Raw genomic sequence first — 22,351 nt, forward strand, 5'->3', positions numbered from 1 at the left:
GGCTAGAAGAATCACTTGGAATTGAATTTTATCACTTCCTGGATGGTTTTCAGGAGGACTATTTTTGAATGACTGAAAGGAGAAAGCATGGTTTAAGTGATTTTAGAAGAAGGAACCACGATGTCAAGAGTGTCCAATGCACTTTTCAGCACAATGAGAAGCATTACTTGCAGAAGGTTTGCGTTTTTTGAAGGATTTTCACACATCATATTCTATTAATTACTTCATTATTAGTTCTTCTGAGAAGTCAATGTATGCTAGCAGATAGAAACCCACCTAGCTGACATTAGGAGCCTTTCTCCATCACAAGCAGGAAAACACCTTGTAAATGCACACAGAACAGGAAGAACTAGCTGACTGTGGTATTTTTAGGTTTAGGTGAAAATATCACTGGGATTACTTAGCAAAGAAATAGGAAGAGTAAATAAACCAAGTAATTAAAGAACGATTTCTCAACAAAGAAAATTAATTAATTTTACATTCAAGGAAACTGCAAAAAAGCACTTACATTATGTGGATATGAGACAAGGTATCAATAATGTTTCTAATCCCCATATGTCTCAGTAATGCTTCAAGTTCTCAACTTCTGTACGTTCGGTGGCACAGACTCCACCTACATCTTAACCAGACGTCAGAAAAAATACAATACTTCACAGCTCGAGCAGGGAGAAACTTTTCCTCCTACACGTGGAATGGTGAAAACACATTTTTATTTTTTTTTAATTCCTTTTAGTTGTTAAAACAGGGAAAACATTTTGACTTGGCATTACCCCTTTACCCTTGGCGAGTATATTTCCCTGTTAGAGGAAGGAAGGTTTGAGGTGATAGTTTACATAACACAGCTAAGCATATTATGTAAAGCTTAAAGCAGCTGGGTCGGCGCAGGGACAGAAGTGTCTCACTCGCCCAGCGCAGCCGGGGTTACCTGACAGCCACTTCTGCTGCAGGTTTGTTTTGTTCCCGTTTAATACTCTCACTAAACAACTAACACTGAGCGCGGCTCTGCCGTGGCCTCTCCCATTGCTGACTGCGATGCTTTCCGCAGAGGCAATGCCTGCCAGCGTGGGAGGCGAGGTTCCTGTACCTGGCCACAGCCAGGCGACAGCGCCTATCTCCAGCCGGGATGCCGCACGTCCCCCGGAGCCGCCCGGGGCCGGTTTGTGCCCCCCGCCCGCGCTGTGATCGAAACTGCCGCGGTGACACCAGCGCGGCCCCCGAGTGCCGAGGGCCCGGGCCCTCCCTGCGGCCGGCGGGGGCTCCCCGTGCCCTCGCACCGCCCCTCCGCAGGTAGCGCGTCCTGTCCCGCCCCGCCCGGGGCACCGGCCGCGGCCCCTCGGGCTGCCCCCGGCCCCGCCGAGACAAAGGCGCTGGGGAGGTGCGGGCGGCGGGCCGGAGGACCGGGGAGGGGGCGACTGGCGAGGGGAACAAAGGAGCCGAAAAAGACGAGAAGAGCTAAGAAAGTTGATACCGGCCTCCGCCGCCCCCTGCCCTGTGCCGGCCCGCCCCTCCCACCTCCCGGACTTTGGCGTGGGGGCCCGCGGCAGCCCGGCGGCGGCGGGGAGAAAGGCCGGGGACCATCACCTCCATCCCTCCCCCCGAATCCCCGGCCCAAGGTCCCCCGCTCGCCCCATCCCCTCCCGCCTCCTCCTTCTTCCTCTGCCCCGCTGACCCCGCCCAGCCCCGGTGCTCCCCTTTAACGCGCGCTCCCGCCGCCGCCTCTTGCCCCTCCCCCCCGCCCGGCGGCGCGCGGCCTCCGCCAGCCCCCGCGGGCACGCGCCCGCCCGCCCGCGCCCCCATCCCGGCACTTCACCCCCCTCCCTCCCCCCCCCGGTGCCTGCCGAAATCGCGCGCGCGCGCCCCCGCCCTCCCGCCCCTCCCTCGGCGGCCGCGAGCGCCCGGGAGAATTGGCTGGCGGGCGCGCGCGCGCGCGGCGCCGGGCGGACGGGTGGGGGCGCGCGCGCGCGGAGGCGGCGGCGGGGGTGCGCGCGCGCGCGCGGCAGCGGCTCCACTTCTCTCCGGGCAGCGGGGGCAGGAGCGGCGGCGGCGCCGGGAAAAGCAGCAGCAGCAGCGGCCGTCGCTGCTGCTCCGGAGAGACGGGAAAGGGGAGAGGAAGCCGAGAGCGAGGAGCGCGGGGGAGCGGGCTCATGACTCAGTGAGCGGCTGCAGCCCCTTCCCAGCCCCGCGCCCGGCCGGAGTCGGGGCCACCGCGACGGATTGTCCCGCAGCCTGTGCCCGGCACCAGCCAGAGAGAGACCCCCGCCCGCCTGCAGGTAGCAGCGGCTTTCCCCCCGTCTCTGCCGGGGTACACCTCCCTCTGCCCCGGCTGAGCCTCCCCTCCCCCCCCCCCGGCTCCTACCCCCCCATGTCGCTCGCCATCCCTCCCCCACGGCAGCACCCTCTCCCCCACATTTAACTGCGACCCTCGGTCTCTACCTTTATCCTTCATCTTCCCTCCCCTCTCCGCATCCCCCTGGTGCTGCCTGGTACCCCCTTCCCCCCCTTGTCATCCTCGGCCGTGCCCTTTCATAGCAACCGTCCCGGCCGCCCCCCGCCGCCCCCGGCCCCCTCGGCATCCCCCAGGCTCCATCCAGCCTCCATTGCTCCTCAGCACCCCCACACCCTTTCAGCAACTCTTCCGTGTCCATTTGTCCTGCTCGCCCCGCTGCGGGCGGGAGCAGCGGCCACCTCGCTCCCCCCACCCCTCTGGCTCTGCTCCGCGTGGTCCCCGCGGCTCTCTCCGCTCCCCATGTACCCCGGGGTACCCCCTGCCCCCCACCACGATCGAGCCTCCCGGGATGCTGTCCCCACACCCCCCGCCGCAGTGGTGGGCACCCCGGGCTGGAACCCCTCGGGAAAGGCACTTATCCCCCCGACTCCCCACCCCCGCTCCCCGAGGAGCCCCGCAGCCCAACCCTCTCCCTTCCCGCATGTGCCCCCGACGTCTTCCTCTCGCAGTCTCCTCCTCCTCCTCTCCTCGCTTGTCTCCTACTTCTCACCCTGGCCCGGCCGCCGCCCGCCCGGCTGTGGGAGTGCGGGGGGTGCTGGTTCTGTGGATGCTCTTTCCCTTCCCGTTCCCGCACGGCGGGGGCTTCCCGACGGGGGAGTCGCGCCTGTGCCCACCCGCGGCCGTGGGAGCTCGGGGCTGCTGTCCTGTCCCGTCCCGTCCCGTCCCATCCTTCCGGGTGCCCCTCTCCGTGGCGGACCCTCCCCTGCCACAGACCGGGCTCCTCGTGCCTCCCGTCCCGCCGTGTTGTGCTCTTTTTGACCTTTATGGTTTCTAATGAAGATGAAGTAAGGCGGCTGCTGCCATTGCTGCTCGTGGTGGACCCTGCAGAAATACTCAATTTATCTCGGCTTGTAGGAAATTACGAGCGCTTTAGAAAGACATCATCATCACCAGCTCTGCCGCCCTTGGGACCCCATCCTGCACATTGCCAGGATCTTGCTGTCCCCGACTGGCGTTTGGGGTTTTTTTGTTTGTTTTGGGATTTTTTGCTTTGTTTTGTTTTTTGGGTTTTTATTTTTTGTGGTGTGTGATAATGACTGGTGGTTTGAAGTATTTTTGTCGTTGTTGTTGTTTGTTTGTTTGTTTGTTTTTGTTGTTGGTTTGTTTTAGTTGTTGTTTTGTTTTTAGTTTGAGGAGGAAAGGGAAAGTGCCAGTGGATATATTTGACAAAAGCAAAATATTTTGGACACTCTTCACTTCGAGTTGATAGTTGTAGTTACACTTGTAATCTGTCTCTGTGCTGATTCATCTCACGTTAAGGGAGAGACTTTTAAGTCCCCCTTCGTTCCTTCCCCTGTCCCCTCTGCTCATTTTTCTCTGCACAGCAGCAGGGAGGTTAGCAACCCTCGTCTGAATGTAGAATAGCCTGGCAGCCGGGAACCTGGACATCGTGTGTCTTCTGTGTGACAGTTGCAAACACACTTATGGCTCTTCGGATTCAAGGAGTATCTTGTATTTTTGTCTGTGTTAGTGGCAGCAAAACGTTTTCTTCACAGTGTCATCCTCTCAGTTGATTTTTCTCCCCCCCATTCTCTTACTTTTTCATGTGTTTGTGTGTCTTTAAAGTTTGACCTCATTTGAAGTCTAGTTTCAGGCCCCTTAAAACACACTTTTACTGCAATATTGAGCATCCCTTGAGCAAAACTTCCTAAAACTGCAGATATTGTGAGGAGAGGGAATAGGAAGAATTGCCTGGATGTCAGAAGGGGCAACAAGGACAGAAGGAGAAAGGAAAAATACCATCCTAATGCCAACTTCCCCCTGCCACCCCCCCAGAAGTAGCCAGACATCAAATACAGATTTAAGCATTTTCCTCTTGTAAATGCAGGCATTACATGTTACAGTAATTATATGCTCTGGGCTACTGTTACAGTGTTTGTCTGCCGGATAGTAACCTGAACTTATGAAGTGAATACAGTTGTTTTTGGATAATAGTAATATTTATAGTCCAGATTATTCATAGCAGATGTCCTATGCATATAAGCATTATTAAATATGCTTTTAACTTTTGGGCCTGCAGTGTTAAAGCCTATGTACATTGTGAAGAGAGACTTTTTCTCTTTAAAATTAGATGTATTAAGCAAAGTTCGGAAGTAAAATCTAGGGCAAATAAAGGCCAATATAAGTGTTATAAAAAGAGATGAGGTTGTGTTTTGACTTTATGTAGAAGCAAGGAAAATGGGCAGTTACTACCAAAATTGCATTATAGTTGCATATTTTGACTTGTCAAAATATGATACTTTTGTTGTTTATTACCTCTAAGTGTTCTGTTGCTTTTACCTTGAAATCTGACAACTGGGATTTAAATATCTGAACATCAACCTGTGTAAATTTACAAACTATGTTAAATATATTGTTGTAGCTGTACTACAGGAGAAACTGTTCTCTATCATTTTAAAATACCAAAAATATGTTCTCTATAAATTTAAAATACATAATTACATATATAATTGAGTGGAGAACTTTTGTATTTTAATTTTAGGTCAGAAACTCTGCATTATTTCAGTAACCTTAATTAACAGACTAGGTGTTGTGTATTTATATGTATATAGATATGAAAGTAGTATTTTCTGTTATAAAATAAAAAATGCAGCTTAAGCTGATTGGGGGACATTTTAGTCACATATCTATCACTCATTATAGCTTGCTGTTTCTTTTAATGTCTAAACATTTTGAAGGGGTGCCATACTTCCAGAATTCTTTTTTCAATATAGCTTTACAAAATAGATGAAAAAGTCCTAATTCCTCCTGAAGTTAGTTGGATATGTCAATAATGCCTGAAGAGATTATTGCTTCTAGTCCATAGGGTGTATTATTTCATAGAATTGGATCTTGGTAAGGTTTTTCAGTATAGGAGTGAATTTATTTCTGTTGTGTAACAAGAAGACTTACACCTTTTTAAAAAGCATCCTTTTCAACATAACCCTGTTGGCATTGATATTAATTTACTTTTCCTTTGCTGTCTCTTTCCATAAATATGTACAGGGAGATGAACTTTGTTTAATCCATAGAATAAGCATGGTTGAATCTGAGCCTGAAATCTCATTATTCTCCCTTGAGCGAGTCTTAAAACATATAATAGTCAAGGTGAATAGTTTTGTTCTTAATTGTGATGATGTCTGTACATAGGTAAGAGGAAAAGCGAGTCGAAGTTCACAGCAATTTGAAACTCTTTGTGTATGAAAGAGCAAGTTCTTGATTCAGACAGATTTGATCAGAAAACCACCCAGATATATGGGGATTGTGTGGGTGTAAGCAAGTAACGTTTGGGCCTGTGTGCTTTTTATTAAAAATCTCTAGAGAAGGATATGTCATGTAGGTATATAAGGTACAGATTTGAAGTTAATGGAAAGACATGGGTTTCAGTTTGGTTTTAATTTGGTTTTGGTTTTGTTGGTTTGGGTTTTTTGTTTTGTTTGGGTTTTTTTTTTTTTTTTTTTTAAATCAGTCAGTGCCACCACATACGCTAATTCAGTAGGAGTTTTTCATGGACATCTGCCCTTCATTAGAACAGTTTGAGAGTTTGAGAAGTCATGACAGCTGTAACAGTGGGTTTGTAATTCCTCATCTGTCGGCATATTGTTATACTATTTAAAATGAAGGAAGAAATTAAAATAGCTAACTAGTATCAGAAGTGTGCGAATAAAGCATTAACTTGACTTCTGAAATATGCTGAGATTTTTTGCTGCTCATGTTCTCTGACAAGTTTGTTGCCTCATGTTGCCTGAACGAAATGTCAGGAAAAACCTCCTTATATCTTCTACCAACGTGCTCACTGTTTTAGTAAATACAAACAGTCCTGTGTTAGAGCTTTTTAGTTCTGTGTTTCCATCAGGCATGCCAAGATGTGGATTTTGTAATGTGGAAACCCACTCTGTAGATTTGGAATGAGCCCACAGATTTATTTCATATGGGATAACAGAGCGTCCTAAGATAGTAATAACTCTCAGTTTTTAACTAACTATGGTAGATTGGAACTGGTGACATAGTTGATTGGGGGCTAACTCATGGTATTGATGAGTGGTTGAGAAACAGAATTTACAGTGAATGGTTTTACACTTGCAGGATTATGTTGCCCACTTAACTTCAATAACTTCTGGTTTTCATAAATATATATGAGGAGTTTGGCAGGGGGGTTGGTTAGTGTGTTTGTGCTTTTTGTTTGTGGGTTGGTTGGGGTTTTTTGGGGGCTGGCAGTGGGTTTAAAACTGCCAGCTCCTGAATTATTGTTAAGATGCTTGTGGCAAAACTCTTCAGCACAAGGATTACTGAACTACTGTGACAAAAGCATTATTTTATTAAGACAAAGACATACATCCCATGCGTTCTTTCCTTAAGCATGTAAGAAATACAATTAGGCCGTTTCTTCTCAAAAAAGCTAACTTCAGTTGTTTGTCTTTGTTCAGTGCAGCATCTGCCATGTCTACAGAGGGGCAGAGAGTGGATGATAGTCCAAGCACTAGTGGAGGCAGCTCTGATGGAGATCAGCGTGAAGGTGTTCAGCAGGAACAAGAAAGGGAGCAAGTTCAACCCAAGAAAAAAGAGGGGAAAATATCAAGCAAAACAGCTGCTAAATTGTCAACTAGTGCTAAAAGGTACAGTGTTATTCCCAGTTGTTTATTTTCCTTTCTCTTCTTTCAGCTGCCCATCAGATCCATTTATTGACTCAGTATATTAATTTTCTGATTGTTTTATTGTAACACTACTGTATCAGTGTAATAGCCTTTTGAGACTGATCACAATAATGAGACCTGTATACTTTTTCTTTTCTTTGTCAGTTTGCCTCTTTCACGTGGTTTTAATAGTTGCTTGCATGATAAAAGCTGACATTTTTTTATTGCTAATAAAACTCAGACAGTTTTGTAGCCTTATAAAATATATCTCTGTATATGTATGTATGACTGATGTTGAAACTTGTCAGTGTAACTTACAGTTAATTAGCCATAAACATTTCAGACAGTTCAGTAACTCAGCATGTTAGGACTACCGTAATACCTATTGCCATGAAGTACTGCCTTTTCTTTTCCCAGATGGTCAGGTCAGAAATACTTGAGTGAACAACAAATGTATGTTGGTTTCATTACTTTAAACTGTGATCTGTTTTAATACCCATTTATTTCCTCTCCCTTTTCTGATTGAGATGAAGGATTGGTTTGTAGAATAGCTATTTAAATTATTCTGTGCTATCATGTCCATCTCCAGATAACGATTGTCTTGCTCAGACCAGACAGAAGGAATTTACAGCTTAGTGTTGCTTCGCTAGTACATGTAGGGTTGTTAGTCTGGGCAAGTGGGATTATAGTGATTGAAGTTAAAAAGCACTCATAAAATAATCTGACAAGAGACCAATTCTGCAGACTGTCCTGATGCAGAATTCCCAGATGTCGTTTCTTTGTTATTCCAAGGCTGCATAAGCTCCAAGAGAAAACACTGGAGTTGTACCACTCTGGTGCTGTAGTAAAGGAGAAGCATCAAGCCCCTGCTGCCATAATTTTTAACACATGCATGTGGTCTGAGTCTGTAAATAACACTGTAAACATGTATGTGCATCTCAGGATTCAAGTTTTGCTTTAATCTGTCCCTTACCAATTAAATCCTTTTCCGAATTAAGATATCTTTTGTCTTTCCAGTGAGATACTGTCATGCTTTTCTTCTACTATAGATACCTTTCTTACAGCTAGTTTTTCTTTGGTTTTAATTCCCTGGAGAAATACTTTTTGGACACCCGTTCCTCCTATGACACTATTAGGAGATTACCTGGTCATGTCACTTACAGAATGGCCAGCAAAACTTGCCTGTGTTTGCTTTTATGACAAGAAGGGAAAAAAACCCCACCCAGCTTTCACTAGAAACCATGATGTTATTAATGTAGTTAATTCTTGCAGCCGTTACGGTTTCTGGTCTTCTTTCCTTTCATCTGCTTCCTGCTATTATTATTTTTTAAATATTAGGAATATTGGATTAGTCATGACTTTTAAGGTCATAAAAACAGTTTCTAGCATCTTTAGAGAGCAGTCTGTGTATTCTGAACTTTGTACAATGCTATAATTCTGACAAGGGCCTGTGGACACTATCCTATTAAAAAATTAATAATGATATGTCAGAAATTAGTCTATTAATCTTAGCTTTGTATCTTCAAAGCTTAGAGCTTTTATCAACAAGCATTTTACAGCAATAAAATTACTTAAACCTTTTAAAGTTTAATCATATCTGCTTATGGTTCTGCTAAAACTAATTATGCCATCAGTTGCTGACATCAGTACATTTGCCAGTTAGACTCTAAAGCTAGTTTCACATGTGTAGTAATATTGATTATACATTTTAGAAATACACATTTGATTTTACATTTTAAAAGCTGACATGACTTACAATAGTTCTGTAGATATGTGTACAGTATTTTTGAAGAGAAATACATTTTAGGAGTGCTGGTTGTCATAGCACTTTCTGGAAGGATTACAGAAACAGTTTTTATAGTAATGCGGGTTTTCATTACTATCATTGTAGTTTTTTTCCTTTTTATGTTTTTGCATATTCAGTAGTTTGTCATTGTGTTAGAATTGGGATTGCGCCTTCTCTAATATGGCCAGATTTCCATATTATAGGTTTTGTTTCTGTGCTTTTTAGTTAAAATCAGTAGTGTCTCAAGAAAGCTAAATCAGAAATTAAACTAGAGGCTAAAAAGAGAGAAGTAGCATAAAGGAAGGGAAGATGTCTTAAAATCCTCAATATGTGATAAGCATTCCAGAAACAGTCTGTATAAAATATCTCCATAGTAATATTGTTATTTTAGTTCATTAGGAATGAGAAATAGTGCAGGATTAATAAGATTTTACTTTGGTACCATTATTATGGTGAAAGGAGTCAACTCTGCTAAAATCAATAGAATGCTCAAATAACAGAGTGTAGTACAGATACGGCTTTGGTCAAGATTCCATAATTCCTGTTAAAAGCATCAAGCACCAGCAAGTTCACTGGAGCTAAAGTCACATACTCCAAACTTAATTCTGACCCGAGTTTGGAAATCAGATTTTCTCACTTGGAAAGCTTTTTTATGCATATGGAATTGTAGCCACAGTATTTTACTGTATAGGAAGGAAGGTTTGTGCATCTCTATTTGGAAAACTCCCATTCTGCTTTTCATTTGTATGTTTATGTAGTCAGTTAGATTTAAAAAATTTTCAGTAGCGTGAGGTTTTATATGAATCAAGATTTAGCAGTGTGCTGACTTTTGCTTGCGCAATAGTAAACTGTTCCTGTGTCTTATGTATGAATATACTGTTCATGCAGCTTAACTGCTTTCCAAAGTGATCTGATTCCTGAGGCTATATTAAACCATTGAAACTTCTATTTGAGTAAGATTTTTGGTATTGAGATACAGAGTTTCTTCTGTCAGCATTGCTGTGGATGGCATCAAGAAGGCAGAATGCCATCATACTCTGTCCTTCTCTGTTAATACTTCAGGTCTAGCTGCTGTACAGGTGTAATAGCTTACAGCATATGTCGTGCAGTGTGCCGGTCCTTCAATTTTCCTCACCCAGAGGGCATCACCTTAAATAGCAACCTTTCTTACCCAACATGTCAAGATTGAGAAACTTGCTGCATATCACAATTACAGTTCAGACACAGAATTGAATTGCTGTCCTTGAAAACAGCAGGCATCTTGTTACCTCTTAAGTAGCAAATCTTAGCATGACCTTTGGATTGAGAGAAGTGTAACCATTCTTGGCTGACATAGCAGCTCAACAAATAAATGTATTGTTTTGCTTGGCTCCTGAAAATCTGTAAACCTTTATGTCCAATCCTGAAAATTTTCAAAAAATATCTGTGCCTACAATGAATTGTGAACTATACAACTTTAGTTGTCATCTTTTTGTTACTCAAAGGAGTTGCAGCCTTAAGGAGGAGCAAATAAGCAATAGATTAAATAGGTTCAAAATTCAACAACAAACCTGAGCAATTTTCCCTTCCCCCTCCCTCCCCCCCACCTTTTTTTTTTTTTTTTTTTTTTCCTGAGTGGTTTATTACAGAATCTGGAAATTACATTTAGCATATTTAATATGGTGGCAAAATATGGAGTGCTTTTTCTTAAAATAAATATCCTTGTCATTTGTTCATCTTTTAGTAAGTAGGTAAGAATGGTTTTTTCCCCTCCACTATGAACCTGACCATCTTTAGATCAATTTCCTGCTCAGTCACAATTTATTTAGTATTGAAATACATACCAGTGACTGCATTTTTAAATATTTTTGAAGTAGTGTATTCTTCAGTATAGGGTATTGATTCATCTGGCTTTTATGGGTAGAGAGATGTGTAGTTTAGAAAAGTGGATGTGGTAAAAATAGTTTATTGTCATGTAGTCCTTTATTTTATTTCTTTTCCTATTAATAATGTTGGGAAATTCTCTAACATGTTCTAATGTGTCTCAGCTTTAGAGAGCTGTTTCATGAAGAAAATAACACTCAGTCTCTTTTGGCTTGGTACAGTATAGTGTGTCTGTGAGAATTTATAACATTTGAAATCCACAATGTACTTTCATGCTTCTGAATTTACGAGTAGATTAACCTTTGCACCATTACTGGTAGGCAACTGTGTTTGTTCTTTTCTGTTAGTAAAATGGAGGGAATTTTTTTTTATACGTGTGTGTAGATATATATATTAGAGACAAGAGTCAAATGACTTCTCTAAGACCAAAGTATCAGACCTGACATTGCAAATTAAATGTTTCATGTGTGCAGCCCAGGGCTTTGGTTACTAGCAAGGGCCTCACCCCCTGCCATTGTCCTCATTGTCCAATATGTAGTAAACCACAATGCCAATAGTTTAAATATAAACTGGATATATATAATGATTTTAGCTTAGAGAGTTTTTCCTCTTTGACATTGCTAAACATAACTGTTATTGGGACAGAAAATCCAAAGAAACAGATGCCAAAAAGGACCCTGAAAAAAGTGTTTTGTTGCCAGAGGCCGCATATTCTTGCAGTGAATCCTCTGTGGTCAGCAAAGGAAATGAGGCACGTCCTCTGCTGTGGCAGGTTCTGAGGGCAGCTCAGTGGGGATATGGGGCGAGTGCCAGAGCACGTGCAGACAAAGGGCCACTTGCACACTGGAGGTCTCTATCAGTGCAAGGCTCTCCGGGATGCTGTGCGATGATTTAATTGTAACTTTGAATGCTGTGACATGTGAACAAGCTATGTGTCAGCTGTTCTACAGAAACTGTTTGTGAATGAGCTCTCAGCATGAATGCAAGGTAAATTAAGGTTGCAACAAAAGAAATGTAAGGTGTATAAATTAATTTTAGTTTGGGACACCACAGAGTAGGAGAATAAACATGGACATCTTGCTGAGGAGCAATTGATGGACAGTATTGTATTAACATGTTTATCTTGTTTGTATTAAAATAATCATGAATGAAACATCTCTTTGTCTTAGATGTTTGCAAGAGCAATGATGTCTTTTGGACATTAATAGACAGTGCCATCTGATCAATATGTCTTGAAGCAGAAAGCTGTTTTGTCTGTGTCTGCTCAATCACACAATAGCTTGATAAAGGCCATTTTAGTGCTCTTGGCATTAGAAGTTTTGGGTTGAACAGATGGAGAAAATGAGAGACCGTTTGTTTTCAGAATGTAAGGAACGTGGGTTAGGGTTTAGGAGGAAGAGTGTAAAGTTTTTGATCTAGGACTGAAGTTGTTGAAGTTGTCAATTCATTCTTGATGTGCCTCATACTCACTCTAGTGCCATGAAATATTAACTGGTTTTACTACTATATGTAAAACAAAGGAATGATTTCTGACTCTGTAATAAAGTGTAATGCCATCATTCTGAAACTTGCAAAAAGGCTGAAAAAGGAAAACAACTCATAAACCACAAAATTGAAGTTTCCATGCAACCTAGGTTTTCTGTAGTTTGAATTTGTGATAGTATAAATTTCAAAATCATGGCAGAATTTTGTAGCATACAGAAGAAATATTTTAAGCATCCCCATAGATATAAGATGAGTTCTAGAAGTTGTGATTTGTTAGGATTGTTTAAATGGGCTAACTGTTTTAATACAACATTTTTGTTCTGCTTAAACTTCCCTAATTAAAAAATGGGATGACTTTCAGCATTACTGCAATGATTTTGTGCTTGATTAAGCAGACTATGCCTGCATTTTTATAAGAAAGTTATGATATTTATTGGAGGAATTCTGTATGCTGGAGGTACAAACATCTCAATGAGTAGAAAAAGCAAGTAAAGATCAAATTGCTCCCCCTCTACAGAAATAACTTTGTGAGTTTGTGTGTAAGTAGGGTATACACCAGCTCTGTATGTAGTGCATATACACCCAGCTGTGGCAGAGATCAGGTATTCAAGCACTTGACTTGGAAAAATCAGCCTGGGAATGTCCAGAGATCCTTAACAACAAAGTTGCTCTCCCTGGAGTTAAAACTCTGGCAGGATGCCTGTAATATCTTTATGGGTGGCCTGGAGGATATGGCAGAATGCATCTAAAGTTTTCAGATGGCACCAAGTTGGGTGCAAGCAGTTGGTACATGCAGGGGCATTTAATATTATATATGCCAATATACCTGAATGCTTATTTTGATAAGCCGTTTGCTTTCCCTGTATTTATATGTGTAGAAGTTAGAAGAAAATCTAAGCATCTGGAAGAGTATTTGTTATCTTTTCAATGATCTCATCAGGTCTTAATAAATGATTATTACTTCTGCCTACAAATCTTGCCCACCTATGTCTTAATTATTTCAGAATGTGAATGATAAAGGCTTGAGTTTCTGGTTCAGGCTAGTTCTTCTACTGCTGTTGGTTCATTTATTCATTATAGCCATAAAATCAATTCATAGTTACATAAGGGGAATTTTGATAGTAGCTGTGAGACTCCTTTACATGTAAGGTTGTGTTTTCGTTATAACATTATATAAAGAATTAAACTGCTCATTTTTATATTATATATGCCAATATACCTGAATGCTTATTTTGATAAGCTATTTTCTTTACATGTATTTATATGCAAAATGGGTAGCAGTCATTTTTAACAAGATATATGTAGGACAGGCCTGAACCTTTCGCTTGTGGCTTGAGCACCTATCTTGGGAATTAGAGTGGTATTATTATTTCTTTTGTAGTGTAGGGAACAATAGGAGTAGCAATCTGTTCTGTGCATGAAATCTTGTGGAGGAGAAGCAAGAAGAAAATACTGAGGATATGTTGAATTGTTTTTCTTTTCCTTCCTTCTTCTCAATGTTCATGGTTTTGCACTGAAGTAGCCTATAAAAAAAAGCCTTGGACATAGTTTATAGAGAAGGTGGCATTTGCAGTCCCGCTTATGATATAATACTCTGGCAAGTCTTTGGGAACTGTAGACCCCCACAAGTTCCTTTGGGAACTCTGTATCCTATTCTGCATAATGACATTTCTTCAGAGGTCAAGATACTGGCTCTCATGCAGATGCTGGTGTAAGGGAAAAGAGCCCCCACTGCCAGCTGTGGCAGAGATCAGGCATTCAAGGAATTGGCTGGGAAGCGTCAGCCTGGGAATACCCAGAAATCCTTAACAACGAAGTCGCTCTCCCTGGAGGAAGAGCTCTGGCAGGATGCCTGCAATGTCTTTATTGGTGACCTGGAGGATGTGGCAGAGTACACTGAGAAGTTTTCAGATGACAAGCAGTTTGTACACACGGGGACAAGGCTATGGCTCAGAGGGATCTGGCCAGGCTGCAGGAGAGGGTTGACAGAGAACTCATGAAATTCAGCAAGGACAAATGAACACCATGTATGTGCGGAGGACTTACCCCTTGCACAGATATATAAGGGGGATCACCCCTGCTCAGAAGGATGCTGGGGCCTTGGCAGTCAGCAAGCTCAGTGTGAGGCAGCAACAAAGGCTGGGCTGCCTCCTGGGAGGTATTAGCAGAATTTAGTCCATAGACAGATGAAAAAGATTTATCTGCCTTTACTCAGCTCTCATTATACTGTAATTTTGTTCCCACAGTAAAAAGAAGGCAGGTATCAGAGCAAGTTCAGCAGCAGGTCCCCAGGCTGACCAGGGAGCTGGAGGACTTCCTTTTTGGGGGAACGCCATATCAGCCCCCCAGTATGTATGTAGGAGGTTGTGAAGTCATGAGTGGGCTTCTTCTGGGCAATTTTCCTTTGAGTTGGGGGGTTTTGCCCTGCCAGTACAATATGTATTAAGAAGCTAAATATTCTGGAGGGCAAGAACTATGAGACGTATTGTCAGAGCAGAAATAGAGAAGGAGAGTATATGAGATATTTAGTACTTGTGTAAGTGAGGAAAGGAGCTGAGAATCCTGACCTATGGAAAAAGTGTGATTTTCTAGGTGGTTGCTCATGGCATTTGGTCCACATTGGAGGTTCATTTTTCAGAAAATACTTGGTTTTTGCTTCTACATGTTCTTGCACAGTTTCATGAAACATTATAGATCAGCTTTCAATCAGAAATTCTAATAATTATATTTTGTTACTATTGATTAATGTAGAAATGTTCATAAAGTTGAAAGAAACAGATTGGGAAAAAAAAGTCCTGATAATACCTTTTTTTTCTCTTAAGAATTCAGAAAGAACTTGCAGAAATTACATTAGACCCTCCTCCGAACTGTAGGTAAGTTCACCTGGATTTTATTAATTTGGAATATGGAAATGAAATGTATGGAGCTGTGGAAACTGCATAGGGGAGTGGGGTAAATTTTAACTATTCCTTTGTGCTGATAATTTATTAATTTTAGAATAAGAGCTGATAGATAATGTATTGTCTACGTGTAAGGAATTGATATGACATACTTTCTTGCAACCAAAGTAGTGGCATAAATGGATGAACTCCATGATGCATTAATAGATAAAGGACAAAAATCACCCTTCATTTCAGATACTAAATCAATAGTATTTTGTTTGATTCGATAAAGTGTAATTGTGGTCGCAGTTGCTTGGTATATTTGACTCCTTTCTCTTGCAAGTTGTGAATATAATGGAGAAAGGAAAATGGTATAGGCACAAACTGTTATTATTTTTCTGACTGTGTTTGTGGCAATCAATTGTGATATTCGATGGACTCTTCTTGAATTAGAGTATAGCATCATACAGACTTTCTGATAACGACTTCTTTGGTTTGGGTTTTTTATTTTGTTGTGGTTTGGTTTGGGGGGGTGGTGAGTTGTGGGTTTTTTTGTCAGGTGTGTTTACTTCTGGTATGTTTAAAGTTGGCTTTGAAATGAATGATGAGGTAGACCTTGAAACCTTCACTGTCTGGTGGCTGGGGCTGCATACAGTTGTTTTCAGATGGCTGTCTCAGGCTTCTTATCTGTCAGCTTGTGACATATGGTCAGTGTTGGAGCTGGGCCAGGGCTGCACATTGCTGTTTAAAGGAGCCCCTGCTACTGCACCTCTCATGATGAGACGTTGGGCTCAGTGCAGAAGAATAGCTTCCACCCGGTCCAGCCAACCCATTTCCACTGATGTGGTTAGAAGGTTTCGTTCTGTTAATGCACTAAAAAGAAAGATTGATAGAAATGGCTGATTGCATGCAGGTTTTATAATGAATCCCAGTATGTTTCAGTATCGAATTAACTAAGCAACTGGTAGTAAAAATGACAGTCAGCTTTATTGTTTTGGTCTCTTGACAAAAGTATGTGTAAGAAAATACTCTAATAAGATTTGATGTGGTTGTGCTGGATCTCAAGATTTAAGTCAAGTGGCTATGTACCAAAGTGCTGCTTAGTGAAGTAGCCTTGCAATAATAGCATTCAATGAGTATTTCAGTCAATTAGGATGAACAGTTTTTTGCTGGATAAAACATTTTAATAGCTAAGCTGTTCTGTCATGCTTACCACTGTGTGTGAGTCTTCAATCACATCAAAGCTGTTTCATGTGGCAGATTTTACTTCGGTGTTGATGACTGATGCGTATTAGTGGATTGATTTGCTGAGATGAATATGAAACTTCTGTCTGTTGTAGAAGAGTGCTTAAGTCTTTGAACTGAGAGTAAAAGGCTTACAGGTTTTTACAGCAGTGTAATTTTTTCTAGTTTTCTGAAGCCTTCTGTTTATAACAAAGCAGTTGTTTCAGTATACAAGATACTATTATATTTGATTTTTTTTTTCCTAGCAAGCGTAAAGTAAACATTGGCTGTCTGAGTGAAAAGTCCTTTGGTGACTTGCAATTTACAGAAAAAACAAATGAGCTGGAGATTTCCTGGGTTTGTTGAATTATTTACACTAATGGTAAAATAGCAATAAAGTGCACTCCGTGATGCTGTTTTGCAAAATCACAAAATTACATCTAACTTCATGTGTCTGCTGCTTTAACACAGTTCTTAAGATGCAGAATTACTTCATGTTGTGATCTTGATAGATAACCATTAGTAACTTCACTATTAGCAAATATGTTTTTATAGTCAATACAGAATCACTTCATTTAGTTTTATGCTTTGTTGACATAGTCTAAACAGTGTTTTCATTTGAACTTCATCTATTTTCTATTATAGTTAAACATTGCAAAATAAATACATCAGTCAGGCATGATACTTTAGGATAATGGGGAAAGCTGAGCTATTGTATAGTGTAACTTACCCTAAAGTATTGATACATCCTTTCTTGTTTTCAGTGAAATTTAGGTCATTGTTAAAAGACATGTTAGCTTTTTCTATTAAAAAGCTTAACCATATTTCATAAATGTAAGTTCATTCCAGATATAGCCCACTTGAAATGGTTGTGACTGCATCTTGCCCTCACTGTGTGTACTCTTTCATATATAAAATAAATTATGACTGGGCAATAGGAATGTGATAATTCTGAAAATTTAATGTCATAGAAGGTGTGAGGAAAGTATTATCCAAGAATACAGCTATCTTAAGTAGCTACTTAGGAAGTTCTGATAGGAAGGCTGTTTCGCTGAATTGGAATTTAGATGCTGAGTGTTACAAGACAATTTGCAAGACTTTTCATTAACTACAGCAAGCAAAAGCTTCAGGTTTCTCCCATTCATGAAAAAAAGCCCCAAATGGAACAGTGTCTGTAGCACAGTAGCATCCATCAATCGCATGGTAGGCTACACAGTTGCTAGCTACAAGCTCCAAGGCAGCTGCAGCTTCCACTGCTGCAGCAGCTGTGAGCTTAACATTTCCCCCGTCTCATCCCTGTGAAGAGAATAGACTGTGCAATCTTTGTGTTTGTTTGGAAGACAAAAAAAGTCTTGCTCACAAATATGCCTTGGAATTGGCAGATTATCACTGCTGGGACTTGCAGCATTTTTCCAAAGCTGTGGGTTTCAGAGTTCCTAAAAAAATCCATCACTTTGGCTTTAAAAGAAGATTTAATACTATAAGAAATTAGAGTTGCCTGCCTCCCTATTTGCTTTCTGTAGTTTGGGTACCGGCCGATGGGGAAGGTCCTCTTGGCTCCACAAACTTTGGCTCCTTCCTCAGGACTTAGAATGTATAATGTTCTACGTGTAAAAAAGCCAGGCTGAGGAGGGGGGGTGTGGGAGTTGAGCAGTGTAATCATTGCTATTTTTGGAGGAAGGCATGTCATAAAAAAGCCTGTTACACTTCACATTTAACAGAAAGAACTGGATGGTTTTCAGTATGTGTTGTCCCATGCCTCCCCCTATTTTACTTTTGTATTGAGCTGAATTTACTCTCGAGGACAGTCCTGAATGCAGAGCAGGTACATTTATGTTTTAAATCTGCAGCATTGTGAAATTTCAGTTTGTCAGGAGATGGTATGCCTCAATTGTAGACATTTGCCACTCTTGTCTTTTTTTTTCCTCTCATTGAAATATCAAAGCTTGATTGCTAGAAATGGCACACATATTATACTCCTGAGTAGTGCAGAGTATAGCTTTTCTCACAGGTGATAAGATCCTCATATTTAAGTGTCATTTTCCTATATTGTCTTCCTGAAAGAGGGGAACAGTTGGAAATACTCATAGCTAAAATAATGCCTTTTCAAACTTCCCCATATTTTCGGCTGCGTTGTGGAAAAGACAAAAGATTTCATAGAATACAACTTCTAGTGTACTAGTTCCCTTCTCATTGGCAAGAGGACAACATCTCTGTGGCAACTTATACCAATTGCTTACATGGGAAAATAATATTTGGAAAGTATTTCATGTATTTTTAGCTTCTTTCAATGTGAACTTAGCAGCTGGAAACAAGGAGAGCCAGCATGAAGTGGATAGCAGCTCTCTGTGGACACCACTTGGAGCAAATGCTCAAAATTTTCCTATTAAGTCACCAATATTACCTATTTTCCCCTTCATGTTTTCTTTTGGTGTTCTCTAGTATACTTTTCATCATTCTTCTCTTTTCTGTGTATTTATTGCCATTCCTATTATGTTTTTACATTTCATTTCTTTTACCCTCTAACAATATATATAATGCTTGAGGCTCAGAAATATCCTGTGAAGGACTGTGCAGCTTAGTGGGCAGAATGACTCTCATTCCAAAACAATCAGTTTAAAATCTTTTGTGTAGTCTTATGTCTTCCATTTGTTTGGAATCATTTCATTAATTCCTTGCTTTTTACACTGTCTGCAAAACTGATAAGCAACCAGCATATGTAGTTCTAGTATTTTGCTTTTGAAAACAAATCACCCTAATAATATTTTAAACAGTTCTTTTTGGGATGATGTTGAGAAGAGCCAAGTGGAATGGCGAAATTTTCAATTGGACTCAGGGAGAGAAGTCAGTCAGTGTGCCTCTTGTGTTATTAATGGCTATATGGAGTCCAACATTTCTATTTAACGCTGCTTTGACTCTGTTTTTGCTGAAGTGTTGAGGGTGGGATCTTCACAACTCTGTGGGATTATGTGGATTTCAGTAATTGCAGTTATTGTTTTTGGGGCTACATTTAAACTCCTACCTAGTGCTACTTTAAAGCTAAAGAGATGGCACAAATGTCAGGAGCAGAAGACAAAAGGGGGCACAATATCAGGGAAAGACTAGGAGGGAGAAGATGGTCAGCCTTGCTCTAAATGCAGAGGGAGAGAAGTGGAGGGACCTAGAGCAGCAGGTACAGCTAGTATCTACCCTGCAATTGTGCTCAGTGATTTTGATTGTTTGTCTTGGGGAGGCATCAGTCTGTTGCCAGAGGCATATGGCTGTGATGCATGTGATGCTAATGTGTGAGCAGGATGAAAAACTGGAGTAAGAAATTATTTCTCTGAACCTTTTTCATTGCAAACATTTCCAGCCTGAATTCAGGCTCTGTTCCCATTGTGTTACTCATGGAATTTACTGTCTGCCTGTATAGACTTATTTGGATTTGCTGCTAGTCACCTTCTTGACAACATGTGACACAGAGCATTGTATATACCTTAGCCTGGTCTCTTTAGAATAAATAGCAGAACTTAGTCAAAAAGATAGGCATGGAAATGGTTTGTACTAGGATGCAGGACCCTGTTGGTTTTAAATCCATGATGTATCAACAGTCAAGGATAAGGATGGTTGCAAAATTTGAGTACTCATTGCAACTGCTTTGTGTTTTATTTTTGAGTCTCTTTCTGCTTCAAAAGCAGCTAGAAACATGTCCCAAAGATATGCAAGTTAGCACTCACACTGGGATTATATTTTATAATAACAATCGTAGTGTATTTTATCACTTGATTAGATTGCTGGGGGTTTTAACTGGTGAGATTTTTAGATTTTATTACCTTGGTACCTTGAAGTACCTTGGATGAAAAGTGTCAGGTTACTTTTTAATATGTAAGCTTTTCATTCATTTTAAGACAATGCAGAGTCATAATTTGTGCTTTAAGCTCTGAAGTATGTAATCATATTAAAACATTTCTTAAAAAATGTATGTTCATTTTCACTGTAAAAGTGGCCTTTAAATGACATATTGTTTGCAAAGCATTTGTTTTTTAAAAATAACACCGATGTTCCTTTTCATGGGTCTTCCATGTGTCAAGATGGAGTGTATTTGGAAGGCCCTGTAAAATAGAGCTGATTTTTTTTTATTGCTCTGATATCCTTTAAAATACATGTTTGATATGAAAAATTATTACAGAGCACTGAATTTTTATTTATTTTTTTTTTCATTGAATAAACTGAGTTTTCAGTATCTGCTTGATTGCAATATTGCCTGTAGTTGTGGGGTGATTTTAGGATTGGTTACATGCAATGCTTGAAAGCTTCAGGATGTGTTGTGGCCGTTGGTGGCTTGAAACATTGGCAACTTTCATGAAGGCAGGAGAGGTAATAAAAGACAGAAAGGCAGTAAGGGGAACCTGCCACTGGCTGCCTGCCAGGTCTGGCAACTTCACTCAGTGATGATGATGTAAGGAACTGTCTGACAACACCCATTAATACCTCCCAGCTTAACAATACCTCCACATGATTCCTGCCAGTTCTCCCAGTTTTTGAATGATGACAACTTCTCTCCCAGGAGGAGAAGAAAAGAGAAACTAGTGTTAGAGAAGAATAAGAGTACTTCAGCAAGCACTGTGTGACTGGAGATTTGGAAGGTCAGGGGGATGCCAGAGCACATCCTATGGCACAGCTGAAGCAGGGAAATGAGATTGGGGCATAAGGAGGGGTCCTAAGATCACACATTCCTTGAAGCGGGAAAGGGCAGCAGAATGCTCTAAAGGCAGCCTGTGATGGACATGGGAGGGTTCCTTGATATTTGCAATGTGCTTAGTGTAGAAGATAACTAAATCTCTGGTTTAAATTGTAACTTGGGGAAGGTGGTGTGAAGAACTGTAACAGGGGTAAAAATGAAACACTTTGATGCTTTTAGTGTGGGAAATTCTGAACAGAGAAATTCCTTTCCAGCAGTTTCATATTGAGTTGCAGCTGGTCTTTATAAGTCAGTCTCCTACAGTGTACAAGAGCAGTCCCCAATGCTTTCAGCTCCAGAATTTTTCAGACTACCTTTCATAGACATTTCTTTTGCCTTCTTGATAGTGAAGCAAAGGTGTTTAGTTTAGGGTGGGAGGTTTTTTGTTTTGTTTTTCCTATGAGCCAGAATTTGATTTATATTATAAAACTAATATTTTATATGCATGTTGTTGTAATCTCCTCAATAAAGCCCTCATAAAACACACACACAAAAAACCCCTTCCCCCCCAACCTCTAAAATAAGTGCATTAAATAAACAATCTTTGCTTGCCAGCACGGGAAGCAAAACCACCTCGACTGAGACTTTGCATCATTGCTAGGAGATTTTGCAAAGAAATACTTGAATGTGTAGATTTTATATATAGTTAGCTATTTTTGCGAGGTTTTAATTTTTTTCCCTTAAATGTAGAATAATTTCTAGTATGAAAACTATGTAAAGGTCAATTTCTTTACAGAAATTTGATAGAGGAGAATTATTTGAAAGTGTGACTGTAGTAGGTACTGTTGCACTGAACAAGCAGACACTGCCATTTCATGATAATCATGTAAAAAACCATGCTTTTATTAGCAGCTCATTACCCTTTAGTAATTTACTCATTATTGAATAAATGAGGGAAATGGAAGATATTTTGTCTGTTGGTTGGGACTGACAGCATAATGAAGTATTTGTTTTCTTCAATAAATGGCACAATCTTGCAACTGCCTAACACTGTTGTCTTCAGTAAACCACATTTGAGCAGAATTTGAATTCTGCTCTTCCCTGTAATACTTAAATCCCCTCCCCTTGGAAATCCATTTAAAAAACAAATCAGTCTTTCTCAGTTCCAATACTACAATTGTACAGCTTTTTAACAGCTATTAACCTTTTTGTTTTGTTTTGTTTTGTTTTTTGGGGGTATTGTTTGTTTTGGCTTTGTTGTTGCTGGTTTTGGTTTTGGGTTTTTTGCATAGTCACGACAATCTGAGGCAATGCTATAATTTTTCTTCTGCT

At 41.0% G+C, this 22,351-nt stretch overlaps 1 protein-coding gene across 2 annotated transcripts in view; it reads left to right on the forward strand.

The window, feature by feature from the left end:
* The first annotated feature begins 783 nt into the window (after window positions 1–783).
* Window positions 784–22,351, forward strand: part of LOC310918926 (ubiquitin-conjugating enzyme E2 E2) — a 203,256-nt gene continuing 181,688 nt past the window's right edge. The window contains exons 1-3 of one of the 2 annotated variants that reach the window (XM_083877941.1): window positions 784–947; window positions 6,913–7,101; window positions 15,076–15,126. In XM_083877941.1, coding sequence (XP_083734067.1) covers window positions 6,926–7,101; window positions 15,076–15,126 — 227 coding nt within the window. In that variant the 5' untranslated portion in view covers window positions 784–947; window positions 6,913–6,925. Of the gene's footprint in view, window positions 948–2,082; window positions 2,271–6,912; window positions 7,102–15,075; window positions 15,127–22,351 lie in introns of those variants that run through there. The other variant, XM_083877940.1, reaches the window with a different exon arrangement.

The sequence above is a fragment of the Zosterops lateralis genome (genome assembly GCF_965231275.1).
Source record: "Zosterops lateralis genome assembly, chromosome: 1".
Classification (NCBI taxonomy): Eukaryota; Metazoa; Chordata; class Aves; order Passeriformes; family Zosteropidae; genus Zosterops; species Zosterops lateralis.